Source organism: Dipodomys merriami, unplaced genomic scaffold, assembly GCF_024711535.1.
Source record: "Dipodomys merriami isolate MVZ:Mamm:240054 unplaced genomic scaffold, mDipMer1.0.p SCAF_10, whole genome shotgun sequence".
NCBI classification, from domain to species: domain Eukaryota; kingdom Metazoa; phylum Chordata; class Mammalia; order Rodentia; family Heteromyidae; genus Dipodomys; species Dipodomys merriami.
Genome location: NW_027202271.1, coordinates 42433730 through 42447222, shown reverse-complemented (window position 1 = coordinate 42447222; position 13493 = coordinate 42433730). Strand labels below are relative to the sequence as shown.

General features: G+C 34.2%; 1 protein-coding gene across 4 annotated transcripts in view; it reads left to right on the top strand.

Annotated features, from left to right (window-relative positions):
- Atp2b1 (ATPase plasma membrane Ca2+ transporting 1) overlaps nucleotides 1–9240 on the top strand; it is a 101845-nt gene extending 92605 nt beyond the window's left edge. For 2 of the 4 annotated variants that reach the window (XM_069989675.1, XM_069989680.1), the window contains exons 21-22: nucleotides 247–333; nucleotides 6050–9240. In XM_069989675.1, coding sequence (XP_069845776.1) covers nucleotides 247–333; nucleotides 6050–6361 — 399 coding nt within the window. In that variant the 3' untranslated portion in view covers nucleotides 6362–9240. Of the gene's footprint in view, nucleotides 1–246; nucleotides 401–6049 lie in introns of all 4 variants that reach the window. The other 2 variants (XM_069989688.1, XM_069989681.1) reach the window with 2 other exon arrangements.
- The last annotated feature ends 4253 nt before the right edge of the window (nucleotides 9241–13493 follow it).

The following is a 13493-nucleotide window of genomic DNA, read 5'->3' as shown; positions in this document are numbered from 1 at the left end:
TGGCTGGACTGAGTGAAACTTTTAACTGATTATGAAAGAATGTGTCTTATATGCCCCTAAGTTCCTTTTTCCTAGTGTGTTTTTTCCCCCTTCATCTCAAAATGCTACTCTTGCCTATTAATCTGCTCTTAAAAAAAAAAAGTGCCTTTTCCTTTACTTTTTATATGTTGATAGATGGAATGGTCCTTTCTCTTGTTCTCTCTCTCTCTTGCTGAGCAAGCTGTCACAATCTCTGATTCCTTGCAGATGGATGTAGTGAATGCTTTCCAGAGTGGAAGTTCCATTCAGGGGGCTCTAAGGCGGCAACCCTCCATCGCCAGCCAGCATCATGATGTAACAAATATTTCTACCCCTACACATGTAGTGTTTTCCTCTTCTACTGCTTCTACTACTGTGGGGTGTGAGTGTGTGTTCCTAAGTGCATGAAATTAACATTTCCTACTTCACACACCTAACGTTTCTCATTTTCTCCTTAATGTTTAAAATTCATTGTTCAGGCTTTTCATAAAGCTTTCTTTTCGTAAAGTGGATTGAGACCTCAAAGTGTTGTCGTTGTTGTTGTTTTATTTCTTAGGGGGCTAGATAACAGATGGAACAATTGCAACCAAAGATTAGATATGAAATCTGTGAGCTTATCTCTATGTTAATGAGATGTTAATAGTTAATATGGGGAATAAAATTGTAGCTTAGAATTTGTGAAACTACTATAAATTTTTGAGTATATGCCTTTAAATGTTTTTGTACTGCATGGTTCCTAAAAGCATGTGACTTGAAACTAATAGAACCAGGAAATTACATTTATAAAGCAAAAAAAAAATGAATTTAGTATTACAATTTCTATCCTATCAAGTCTGAAAATGAAGTTAGTAGTAGCCTGAAGTTTGCCTTGCTATATATGTATGTATGTTTTTGTTTGTGGGGGGAGGTGAAATTTTATGGTAGTTACAGTTTCATTTCCATTTGTATAATCTATTTCATTTGAAATGATACAATAGATCAAAAATGTTCGATTAAGTTTCAAAAGCAAATAGGGAAAATATATTTTGATTGATTGTTAAACTGTTGTATGTTTTAATATGTGTTAATTGACTAGAATCATTCTTTTAGGTTTTCCTAAAACGGTAAATTCCCAAAAGCCTATAACCTGTATGATCTTAATGTAACTAGGGTCTTCTGATCTTATTGTGGATTTTCAGTGTGTTGGAGGCAGTAAAAGTATAAACCCAGCTCCCCTGCCAAAATTGCTGAAATTCCTAAGTTTAGACTTGTATTTCTCAGAGACCTCTCTTTTTTTGTTCTTCAGTCAGCTAAGGATTAGAGACATATTGACAAGCTAGAAAGATAATAAGTTAACAGGACAGTATAAGCTATTTACTCATAATACCTGTTTGTTTACTGTTTGCTTAAGTAAATTTTATGTTTTCTAAAATACTGTAAAACAAGCAAAATGTAGCACTGACTTAGCATTTAAATGATTTGCATATAACTAATAAGCAAAGGTAGCATGGTGTAAAGAAAAAAGTACTCTAAAACAAACTGACCTTGTAACATTGGGATATTATATTTACATGTAAGAATGTTTTGGGTTTTTTTTAAGTTACTTGCCAGAATGAACTTGTAAGTATAATGCCTGGCTTAATGCTTAGTACAAAAAAATGTCAGTTGCATCTTTGCCTCCCTATTAGGTAGATGGTTTTATAGGCTTCTTACTAGCCATTTCTACATGAGAGGTCCATATTAAATGCCAGGGCTTTTGTAGAACCTCAGAGCCTGTAGTCTGGTGAGGAAAAATCAGACCAATAGTTGGAATTTTCCCAAAGGTAATGAAACACAGATTACTTACATATAAGGAGCCAAAAATAAGAGATTATCATGAAAGAATTTCCCCTCTCCCTAGAATGTTAAATTTGAAAATTTTCAAACCTGTTGTCAGTTGAAATATTAATAATATACAAATACTCTTCACCTTCATTTCCCATATCTTAATTGTTTTATGTCATCTCTACACATATGATATGAATAATGAATAATTTTTTACTGAGCCATTTGAAAGTGACAAGACATTTCATTCATTCCTACTTCATATCTCTTAAGAATGAAAAGTCATATATAACTATAATATATTGTCACATTCAAAAATTTTAACATTTATGCCATATTTTATATATATATATGGTCCAGATTTTTTATCAGATATCTCCAAAATGTTCTTTATAGCTTTTGATCCAGAATCTAAGAAAAAATGATCAGCACTCTGTGTCCTAGTTGTATTCTAAACTTTATGTTAAATATCAAATCAAGCCAGATTCAGGCATACTTGTAATCTAAAGCACTTGGAAGACTGAAAATTTGGGAGAGTTGTAAATTCAAGGCTCTAGACTATGCATCAAAACACTTACCTTGGGGGGAAAAATTTTAATTTTATTGTAAAGCAGATATACAGAAGGGTTACAGTTACATAAGTAAAGTAATGAGTACATTTCTTTTAGAACAATGTTACCTCCTCCATTCATTTTCTCCCACTCCCCATCTCCCCTTGTCATTCTTTCTTATGGAAGCATAGCATTCCATTTTGTGTGTGTGTGTGTGTGTGTGTGTGTGTGTGTGTGTGTGTGTGTGTGTGTGTGTGTGTGTGTGTGTGTGTGTGTGTGTGTGTGTGTGTGTGTGTGTGTGTGTGTGTGTGTGTGTGACATTTTCTTGATCCATTCATCTACTGAGGAGCATCTGGGTTGATTCCATATCTTAGCTGTGGTAAATAATGCTGCAATAGCATGGTTGTGCTGGTTGCTTTAGGGTAGCCTTGTTTGTGGTTATTTGGGTAAATTCCCAGGAGCGGGATTGCTGGGTAATAGGGAACCTCTATGTTTAGTCTTCTTTTTTTTTTGGCCAGTCATGCCGCCTGATCTATGGGCCTGGGTGCTGTCCCTCAGCTCTTCAGCTCAAGGCCTAGTGCTCTACCACTTGAGCCACAGCGCTACTTCTGGCTTTTTCTGTTTATGTGTCACTAAGGAATCGAAACCAGGACCTCATGCATGCCATACAAGCACTCTACCACTGAGCCATCTTCCCAGCCCTATGTTTAGTCTTTTGAGGAACCTCTATACTGCTTTTCAGAATGGTTGAACAAGTTTACACTCCCACCAGCAATGTAGTAGCATTCCCTTTTGGTCACATCCCACCAGCATCTGTTATTATTAGTTTGCTTGATAACGGCATTCTAATTGGTGTGAGGTAGAATCTCAATGTTGTTTTGATTTACATTTCTTTTATGGCCAGAGTTGTTGAACATTTCTTCATTGGCCATGGTCTATTGGCCATTTTCTTATTTCTTCTTCTGAGAAGTCTTTAGCCCATTTACTAATGAGGTGGTTGTTTCTTTAAGGATTTTTTTTTTGGGGGGGGGGCTTAATTTTTTGAGCTCTATCCATATTTTAGGTATGAGGCCTTTGTCTGATGTATAGCCAATAAAGATCATCTTCCAGTCTGTGGGCTTTCTATTTATCCTGCTAGCTATGTCCTTTGCCCTACAGAAACACTGCAATTTAATGCAATTGGAAAAAAAATAAAGTCACACACAGACCTGCCTCTAGGTTCCTGGACCAATACTTCCATAAATAGAGGTATACTTCAGAGAGTGGCAAAGGAATTATGATGGCTGTTGTCTCATCAGAGTTTGAGGTGTTTTACTTCTTTATTCTATATCCTGTAATCCTGGAACATGAAATATCCAGGGACTGGCATATGTCTTGCTAATGAGATCATCATTACATACAAACAGATGCAGTAATTATTGCTGTTTCCTTAATTGTGTTAGATAGCACATTGTGTTAGATGGCACAGAATATCAAGGTACAGAGTTAACTAAGTGTGAGTGAGGAATACCCAAAATACTGTGTTATGTTTTATGGAAAGTTTAATTATTTCACTGTACTTCTGCCCTAATATTGAATAGTCTTAGAAATATCTAAATGTCAGGTATCTTTGGTTCATTTGGAGGCCTTGCTTTACTGAGAATTAGTAATCCATCCTAGTTTGTCAAATACAAGATTTGAAACAGCTCCAGGGAGATCATCTTTTTTTCCCTTCATTTATTAAATTAAGTAACTGTACAAAGAGGTTACAATCCCATATATCAGGTTAAGTACAATGAATCTTGATTAATACCATTTTATTAATAAGATAATTATTTCTATGATCTCTAGAGAAAACATTCTTATTAAAACTATGAATTGTAGAATTTCAAAATAAAATATTAAATGGATGAATTTAATAGTGTGTTTAGCATATTGTTTACATTCCTTAAACAATTAATTAGTAAAGGGGTGGGCAGAACAAGAACAGTAAATGTATTTGCTGCTATTATTCTGTCAGATTAAGGCTCAAATACAAACACATGAATAAAACATAACTATAAAGTATGATGGAATCACAAGAGAAGATAGACTAGATCATCTATTCTCCATGTGTGGATTGTGGTCCAACAGCATCTGGGAAGATTGAGATCTCAGGCCCCTGTACCTTTGAGAAGCCCTGGAATTGATACTTGTATGCTAACACTGTTACTATCAGGTAGCAGTACTAACTGCGCCTACAACAGCCCCAGAAGGTGTAGTTACTGTTGATTCTTACTTTATACCTGAGAGAAACACGTTAAATGGGTTCCTGCATTAATAAGTGGCAAACTGAAACCCATTTTATTTCTTTTTTTCTTTTTCTTTTCTTTTCTTTTCTTTTTTTTTGCCAGTCCCTGAGCTTCTTTTGCTCAAGGCTAGCACTCTACCACTTGAGCCCAAGTGCCACTTCCAGCTTTTTCTGCTTATGTGGTACTAAGGAATCAAACCCAGGACTTCATGCATGCTAGGCAAGCACTCTACCACTAAGCCACATTCCCAGCCCTAAATCCCATTTTTTAAAACCAATTTTGAAACACATATATGAAGAGATACAAGGTTAAATAATGAAGAAATGCCAATTTATTATTATTTTAAGATTATTTTCTTAATCTTTTATAATCTTCCCTTAGCATTTGAGGTTGTCTTTATTTTTTAAACAAGTCATTAGAATTAAAACAAGTATACAGTATTTCATGGGATATATAAAAGCACTCAGCCATTTGGATTTTGTCTTTTTTGTTGTTGTTTGCTTACTTTTTAATCTGAACAACACTGGATTAATAAGAAATGGTATCACTACAACCTGGTTTTAAAGTTTACCCTTTGTCATCTTTTAAATTTGTACATCAGATCTCTAAGCAGAAAGGTAAATTGTTGCACTGTCTATAGGGGTGAATTACAGAAAACTTTGAAACTTTGTGTCTTCAAACTTGAGTGACAGAAGAATTCCAGTAGAATTTTTCACGTTTTAAATTGTTTCCAAAGAACTTTAGTGATATGTTGTAAGCTATGATAGAGAAACACACTGAATATTTTTAGAAAAATGGCATATACTCAAATATTTATAGCTGTTTAATGGCATTTTATAGATATTCACTTGGGTTTGTCTTTATTTTTACTTTTTAATAAAGGGAGTAGTGGGGTAGATGTGAGTTCATTGTGACATTCAGCTTATATTTGCTTGGCTTTTTCATAGTCGGTGACACCCTAATTCCTAGCATGATAAATAGTAACCCTTTGTGCTTGACTTTGTTTAACTTATTTGAATTGTTTTCAAAAATACATTCTTTTTTAATTTAAAAAGAAATCAGCTAAGCTTGTGTATGGTTCAGTTTTTTTGTTTGTTTGTTTTTCGTTTTTTTAGGCAAAAAAATCCTATAAAATGGCTATTAAATTTTTAGCCACTGACAATGAGGTTTTCATAGTATTACTTTGAATCTATACCTCTTAGTTCTTAAGAGTATGTGGTTTTGTTGTTCTGTAGTGTCCTACTAAAATATTCATTTTTTTACAGTGTATTGCAAGTTCCACTGCATTACATGCAAATATGATTCACTCATACCTAGCTGTTTGTGGATTCAAACTCATAAGTGAACCATTTTTTTAGTTAACTGAATAGTGTACTGACATCTTCCTGTGTTTTCTGATATTTACAGATTCGAGTGGTGAATGCATTTCGTAGTTCTTTATATGAAGGGTTAGAAAAACCAGAATCAAGAAGTTCGATTCACAACTTTATGACACATCCTGAGTTTAGGATAGAAGATTCAGAGCCTCATATCCCCCTTATTGATGACACTGATGCTGAAGACGATGCTCCTACAAAACGTAACTCCAGTCCTCCACCCTCTCCTAACAAAAATAACAATGCTGTTGACAGCGGAATTCACCTTACAATAGATATGAACAAGTCTGCTACCTCTTCATCCCCAGGAAGCCCACTACATAGTTTGGAAACATCACTCTGATTGTAAGCTGAATGTTAACACACTAGCTGCATTGTAAAGAAACAAATTGAAACTGGGTCTTTTCACATATTGTGATGGACAAGATAGTATTCTTGTCTTTGGACTTCAACAGAAGACACACTTGTACGAATGTAGATTTATTTTTTTAAAAAAAAAAAAGCAAAGCTTTCTGCCAGACTGAGGGTGCTTTTTGTGGGGTGGGAGAAATGAACTGACAGATAAACAGTAACTCAGTATAAGTGACCTGTGGAATGGTCCTAAACAGTGTATTAGCAGAACTTTAGTTTTTCTCAGTCCCTGATGGGAGAGAGGGAGGAGTAAGCTGGGCAAGACAAAGAGCCCTGGATCATTGAATTGATACTTTCATTTCTGCTGTTGGCTGTTAATAATTTGGATTATTTATGTTTATAAATGATACAGATCTGTTTACAAGGTTTGTAGATACTTTTTTTGTTCCTGTTCATAGATGGGAAGCTTCCTTATAACTGATGCAAAGAAAAATTAGTCCTTCAAATACTGCTGTATTTTCAGGAAAAAAAAGGGGGGGGTGTTTCTATTGAAACTGTACTAAATTTTTGCCTACAATTTATCTTGTTAAATATTGTAGATAAATTGCTAATACTAATAGCCAAATAGATAACACTAATGCTTTGTTTAAAAAAAGAAAACAAAACAAAAAAACATGAGCAGTGGTGTTCTAATAAAGTTATGGCATCTGTCCTAATTAGTTTCTTAAATACATTTACTACTTAATGGTTTTGAAACAACTGTTTAATTTTTAAAATTTTTGAAAACTTGCTAATAACCTTTTGTTCAAAATTTAGTAGATTGTTTAATGCAGGACATCAACTACATAATGAAAGATGCTTGAAATGCTTTTGTTATTTCAGGCAAATCAAATTAAATCAAACTATCAAACTATAAGAGAACCTTAGTCCTTTTTGTTTTTGTCTAAATATGTTAGTTTAGTGATGTCTTGGTGAACTGTGAGTGAATTGTATTGATTTTTCTAATAAATCCTTAGAGACCTTCATACAGCATGAGGGCTGTTGGCATTTTGAAAAAGGTTAACAAGTAGAAGCATACATGTTTTTCTTTCTTTTTTGAACTTGTTTGTAAACATAAATAAAAATGCCCTTTTACTAAATAAATACACGGCAATGTTTTTTTAAAAAGACATTTCAGCTTCTTTCCTCGATTCTGCATATAATGGTGCATCAGTCTTTTCTCTTTGATCGCAATTGGAATAAATTTCAAGATGGTAACAGCCCCATGAAGTACTGCTTTAATTCCTTGTTGATAATCTAATAGAATCAGAATACAAAAATTACCACAACTTACCTAAAATATTATCTCACATTTTTAATTTTTTAATGTAATCATTGTCTTTTATTAAGTGGCCAAAAAACAGATTAGGTAAAATGAGAGTAGGTGAAAAGTAGAAAAGCTTCTAAACAGATATATTTAGATATAATAGTTAACTGTATTCTAGAATGCCCATTTCTAAACCAATTAGATTCTTTAAAAACTGTTTCTGTCCTGTCTACCTTTTCCTCCTGTTTTCCTCTTGTCTTTACCCTTTAAAAATTGGTATTGTATCAGGGCCCAGATTTCACCAGATACACAATCCTCAGACTGACATAGAGTTTACGAGGACTACTACATCCTAGAGTGCTGACCCAGAAAAGAAATGTTAGTTGATGGTGCTTGATATTTTTGATGGGTGGGGGAAATCTTTTTCTCTCCATCAGTTCTTTGCAGTAATCCTCTGCAAGACTTAGAAATACAATGGCTCTGTCAGCATTTATCATTGTACATTTACTCATCAGGTATTTATAGTGATTCATACTGTAAAAAAAAAAGAGGTAGCATGATATGCTGGAAGCATATTTAGACTAGGAGTCAAGACGTGGCTTCTAGTCCTGGTTTTTGCCATTAATGTTCTGCATGATCTTGGGGAAATAGCTTACCTTAAATGAGGGTGGTGGACTAGACTCATCTTGAAGAACCCTTTCAACTCTAAAAATTGACCCTATTAACTGAGGAAGCCTATAAGGCATAGGGAATAGAGAAAAGGGAAATGTTTTCAGTTTTCTTTTTTTTATTTTGGTTATGCTTAAATATGAATGTACTTACCAAAAGATTTAGAAGTGCATGTGCTTTGGAGGATTTGTATTGAGCTTTTACAGTATTCATTTTCAACTCAAGGCAATGGCTTTTTACACCAACTCTAATCCATAAACCGGTCTTATGACATCTATGAAGTAGTAGCAAGACATGCTTAGTGTGTATTTCTCTCTTTGAGACACTGTAATTTCTACCAGAAATTTCCAGAGCATTATGTAAGTAGGAAAAAAAATGCAAGCAAAGCTGTTAAAGATCTCAGATTCCATTATATATTATGTATAGCTGAAATCAGCATCTGTAATTCAATCACTTTTTCTCTTTAATCCTCTAACCAAAAAAAATGTTTAATTTTGCATCCCAAATGTTTTTAATCTTTGTATATTTTTTAAAAATCCTTTTCTCCTCATCATTGCCTTTTTTGTGGTTGTAAATAGACTTACTTGCACTTTGAAGATGAGTTACTCCTTGTCATCTTACAAATATGTGATATGGTAATTTTCATAACAGATGTCAGTTTTGAACCAAGAAATGGTGATTTGTTTATAAGAAAAAAACTGGCTTCATTTCTGTGAAATTGCTCTTTGAAAATTTCTTTTTCCACATGTAAGCCAACTGAGATACCGTGATGGTGTTGATTTCTTTTAATGATGCTTACCATCTATTTTAGCCACTGAGCCTTTTATTATTTGTCTATTTGTAAAGTTTATTTGTCTTAACTCATTTAATAAATATACTGTTTATCTGTTTCTGAATGGGGACTGAACTTTTTGAATATTGAAATTGATTTGGACATCATATTTTGGAATTACTTTTTTCCACTTCACATTTTTGAATTCTAATTAATGATAGTTTATAATGTACTTGGAATGTTATGGTTATGTTACATGAATTGGTGTTGCCTCTAAAATGAAAATGGTGCATTGCCCTTACTATCCTACCCACAACCTCAACCCTTCTAACCCTATAGATCAGTTCTATCGTTATGAACAGCATTTTTAGGAAAGACTAGGTTTTCCACAATAGTTAAAGAATTTGTTTTTCATTACATAATTCAATCTTGTCACTAATAATTATCTTAACTGTGATAAAAGAATAAAATTTCTTAGTTGGGTTTTATAATAAATTATTAACATAAATTAGCAATGTTGAAATGCTGAGTTAACTTTAAGTGATTATGAATATTTTGATAGTGTAAATTAGTAAGTTATTGGGCACATGTTATATTTATGGAATGAGTATTTTTCATTTTATCCTATCAGGCTTTATGTATTGTATATTAGGACTGAATTTTAAATTGTGTTCTTTTTGTAAAACTAAATGAATAAGAAAGGGGAGTTTCTTTAAGCTTTTGCTGTTGATATACTTCCTTCCACATGCCTGTATAAAACTTTGTCTTAACCATAGCTGTCTTATTCCTGTAACCTATGCATACCAACCACTCTAAAACACTTACACCTAAATCCCATATCAACCTTTATCTTTTTAAATTATCCTTACACACATAGGTAAACCCCCCTCAAAAAAGATACTTTTTCCTTACATAATTAAGCCACCTAAACTAAAAATTATCTCTTAACTAAGTGCTTTTCCAGTATAAAGAATGTGATAAGGGAAGTTGGTTTTTGTGTTTCTGTACTGCTTTCATTATATTCCAAAAAGGAAATTATCTTTATTCATGTAGTTTCCTCTTTAAGCAGTTGATAATCTTGCCCCTTAAACTCACAAAATTTTACTTTTATTTTTGTCATAAACAACTTTTTTGAAATGTTTACCATTTTAAAAAAGTGTTTTATGGGTAAATATACTAAAGGTGTGCATGTGTAATCTGTTTTCTCTAAGTTTATAATGTCATCATTGAATAATATTATTTAATGGCTCCAAAATGAAAACTTAAAAGTTGAAATGTTTAAATACTATTACAGTAGTAGTCTATAGCACAATTTCCCTGGCACTACCCCTCAACTTCCCAAATCAGTAACACACATCTGGCTTTGGGTTAGTGCAGGACTAAGATCTCTTACTTTTAAGTCAGAGTTTCAAGACCACATATTTTCCAAGTCACCTTGTAGATCATTAGCTTTTTAAAAGATTATTGGGGGAGTGAGGGTGTGTCTCACATGGTAAAGTGTTTGCATAGCACTCATGGGACCCACAAGTTCAAACCTAGCATGTCAAAAATAAAAAAGTAAATGGAATAAAAGGGGCTTAAATAAATAAAAGGGGTTTTAATCAACATAAACTTAACAGAGTACTTCCTACATTAAGCATTTCATATGGGTATATTGTAAGTCATGTGAACTTCTGCTGTTTTATGTAGAAGCTTTGAAGGTATGAATGACTTGCTCTGGGTTACATAACTTGGTGGTAGGGCTGGGATTTACAGATGAAGCTGACCCTTTTAAGATCATGAACTAGTTGCCCCTGGTCATTTATATATATGACCAGGGGCAAGGTATAGATAGATAGATAGATAGATAGATAGATAGATAGATAGATAGATAGATAGATAGATAGATAGATAGATAGATAGATAGATAGATATAGATATATATACCTTACATCTGAGTTGTTCCCTTTGCTGTTCTTTCCTGTTAGTGGATTCTAAAGAGATTATTTTAGGACTCTTCCTACCGTTCTTGGAAAATAGGTCAAAAGACTGAGGCAACTTAAGGCATCTACAGTAATCCAAATATTCCTTATAGAATATTTAATGCAGCAGAAGAGCCAAAAATGAGAAAGAACTCAGTCAAATGGAGGATTTTTTTTTTTAGTTTTTATTTTAATTTTTTGCAATTCTAAGAATGGAGCCCAGGACCTCAGTTGTGCTTGCTTGTGGGCAAGCATTCTACCATGAGGTATTTCATCCTCAACCCTAAAATTGTGTGTGTGTGTGTGCGCGCGTGTGCACACATGTGCCTACATTTCTACATGTATGCGTGCAGGTCCTGCGGCTTGAACTCATGCCCTGAGTGCTGTCTCTTGAGTTGTTTTTACCTAAGGCTGGCGCTCTGCCACTTGAGCCACAGCTCCACCGTCAGCTTTTTGGTGATTAATTGGAGTTAAGAGTCTTGAATTTCTTGAACCGCAATCCTCAGTTTCCTGAGTAGTTACATTTACCAGGCATAAGCCACCACCAGTACCCAGCTAAAATGGATTTTTAGTAATATATTTTGATTTGGGAATTTCATGATTTAGTCTAATGGGTGGATTTACTTGACATTTCATAAATAACAGGTCATTGCTTTATTGCTTTTTAATTTAGAATAAAAATTTGTCACAATGAGATGCTATGCATTTTTGTTTTTGAAATTTGTATAGGGTGTTCTATTTAGTGTTTATTTTTTTAATTCAAGAAATACATTGCATTTAAATAGTAATTTCTTTGATGAAAATTCTTAATGTTTTAATATTAAACTCAAAAGGGTGACTGAATTGGACGTTGGATTTTAAATGATCCACTGGCTGTGGGCAATCCTGGGGCTTGAACTCAGGGCCTGGGTGTTGCCCCTGAGCTTTTTTGTTCAAGGTTAGCACTAGTTCTGCCACTTAAGCTACAGCTCCACTTATGTTTTTTTATTTTAGTGATTCATTAGAGCTAAGAGTCTCGAGGACTTTCCTGCCTTGGCTGGCTTTGAACCATGATCCTCAGATCTCCTCCTGTATAGCTAGGATTGCAGGTGTGAGCCATCAGTGCCTGGAAATTTTTATTTATTTGTTTGTTTGTTTTGTCTTGCACTCAGGGCCTGGGCTCTATCATTGAGTTCTTTCATTCAAGGCTAGGGCTTACCACTTTGAGCCACAATCCTGTTTTAAGTTTTCTGGTGGTTATTGGAGGTAAGAATATCATAGACTTTCCTGCCTGGGCTGGCTTTGAACTACAATCCTCGCTCGGATCTCAGCCTCCTGAATAACTAGAACTACAGGCATGAGCCATCAGCACCAGCAACTTGATCCATTTTTAAATGAAAAAAGTGTAGCTATTTTTCACTGCAATCTTAATACTATTTATATATGGTTTGTGGTTCTCTGTAAGAGTGAGATGCTTGCTGATTTTTTATGATTATTAAGGTATCTTGACGATAAAATGTATTAAAATTCTTTTTTTATAAGACTGGCTTTGAAATTATGAGTATTTAACCTAAAGCATAGCCTGAAAATGAAGGGAAATAAATACCAAGAACATGAGCTCAAGGAGAGCTGTGTTTTCTGAAAGCTAGAAATTCAAGTGCTTTGAACTTATCTAGTATACTAAGTTTTTAATCATAAGCCTACTCTCCAAGAAACACCAGTAGTTTGTCTAAAATTTTCAGTCTTTAATTTCCTTCTTCACACTTAAGGTAGATAGTAGGTCTCACATCTAATATTTGGTAAGTAGATACAGTGAAGTCACACTGACTCTGGAGTCACTTTAATAAAGTAGAACACTACCTTGGTATCTGTCCCTGTTTTCCTGCAGCATGCTCCAGATTAACCGCTATCTGCGTTCATGTCTTTTGTCTATACCTCCTGTTCTTCATTCATTAATAATATAATAATCACATAATATTTGGTGCTTCTTGTGAGGAATTCATACTGTTCTAAACCAAACAAGGTCTGTTCTTGGAGGGAGTGCTAGCAGATGAGAGAGACAAACTTAAGTCAGGTAGTAGGGAATGATGTTATATTTTACAATGTAGTCTTCATTGATAAGAGAAAATTTGAACAGAAACTTGAGGGAAATAAAGACACCACTGCTTGCTCCCTCCACCAGCCTTCTAAGCCTAAGTTTCAATAGCCTTTTGCAGGCACAAGGGACTGGCAGGAATAGTGGCCACTATAGCTGGAGTGAGTTGAAAAACGGGTTGGAAGCTAGGAAGCCACAGAAAACAATTGCCATTTTCAGACCTGTTCTATTCCACTTCAGCTTTTGCTGCTTCTTAATAGTCCCCGCCTCCGCAAAGATTCACACGAGCCCTTTATTTCCTTTATCTTTATTAATTTTATGCTTGTCTTATTCATCCAGCTG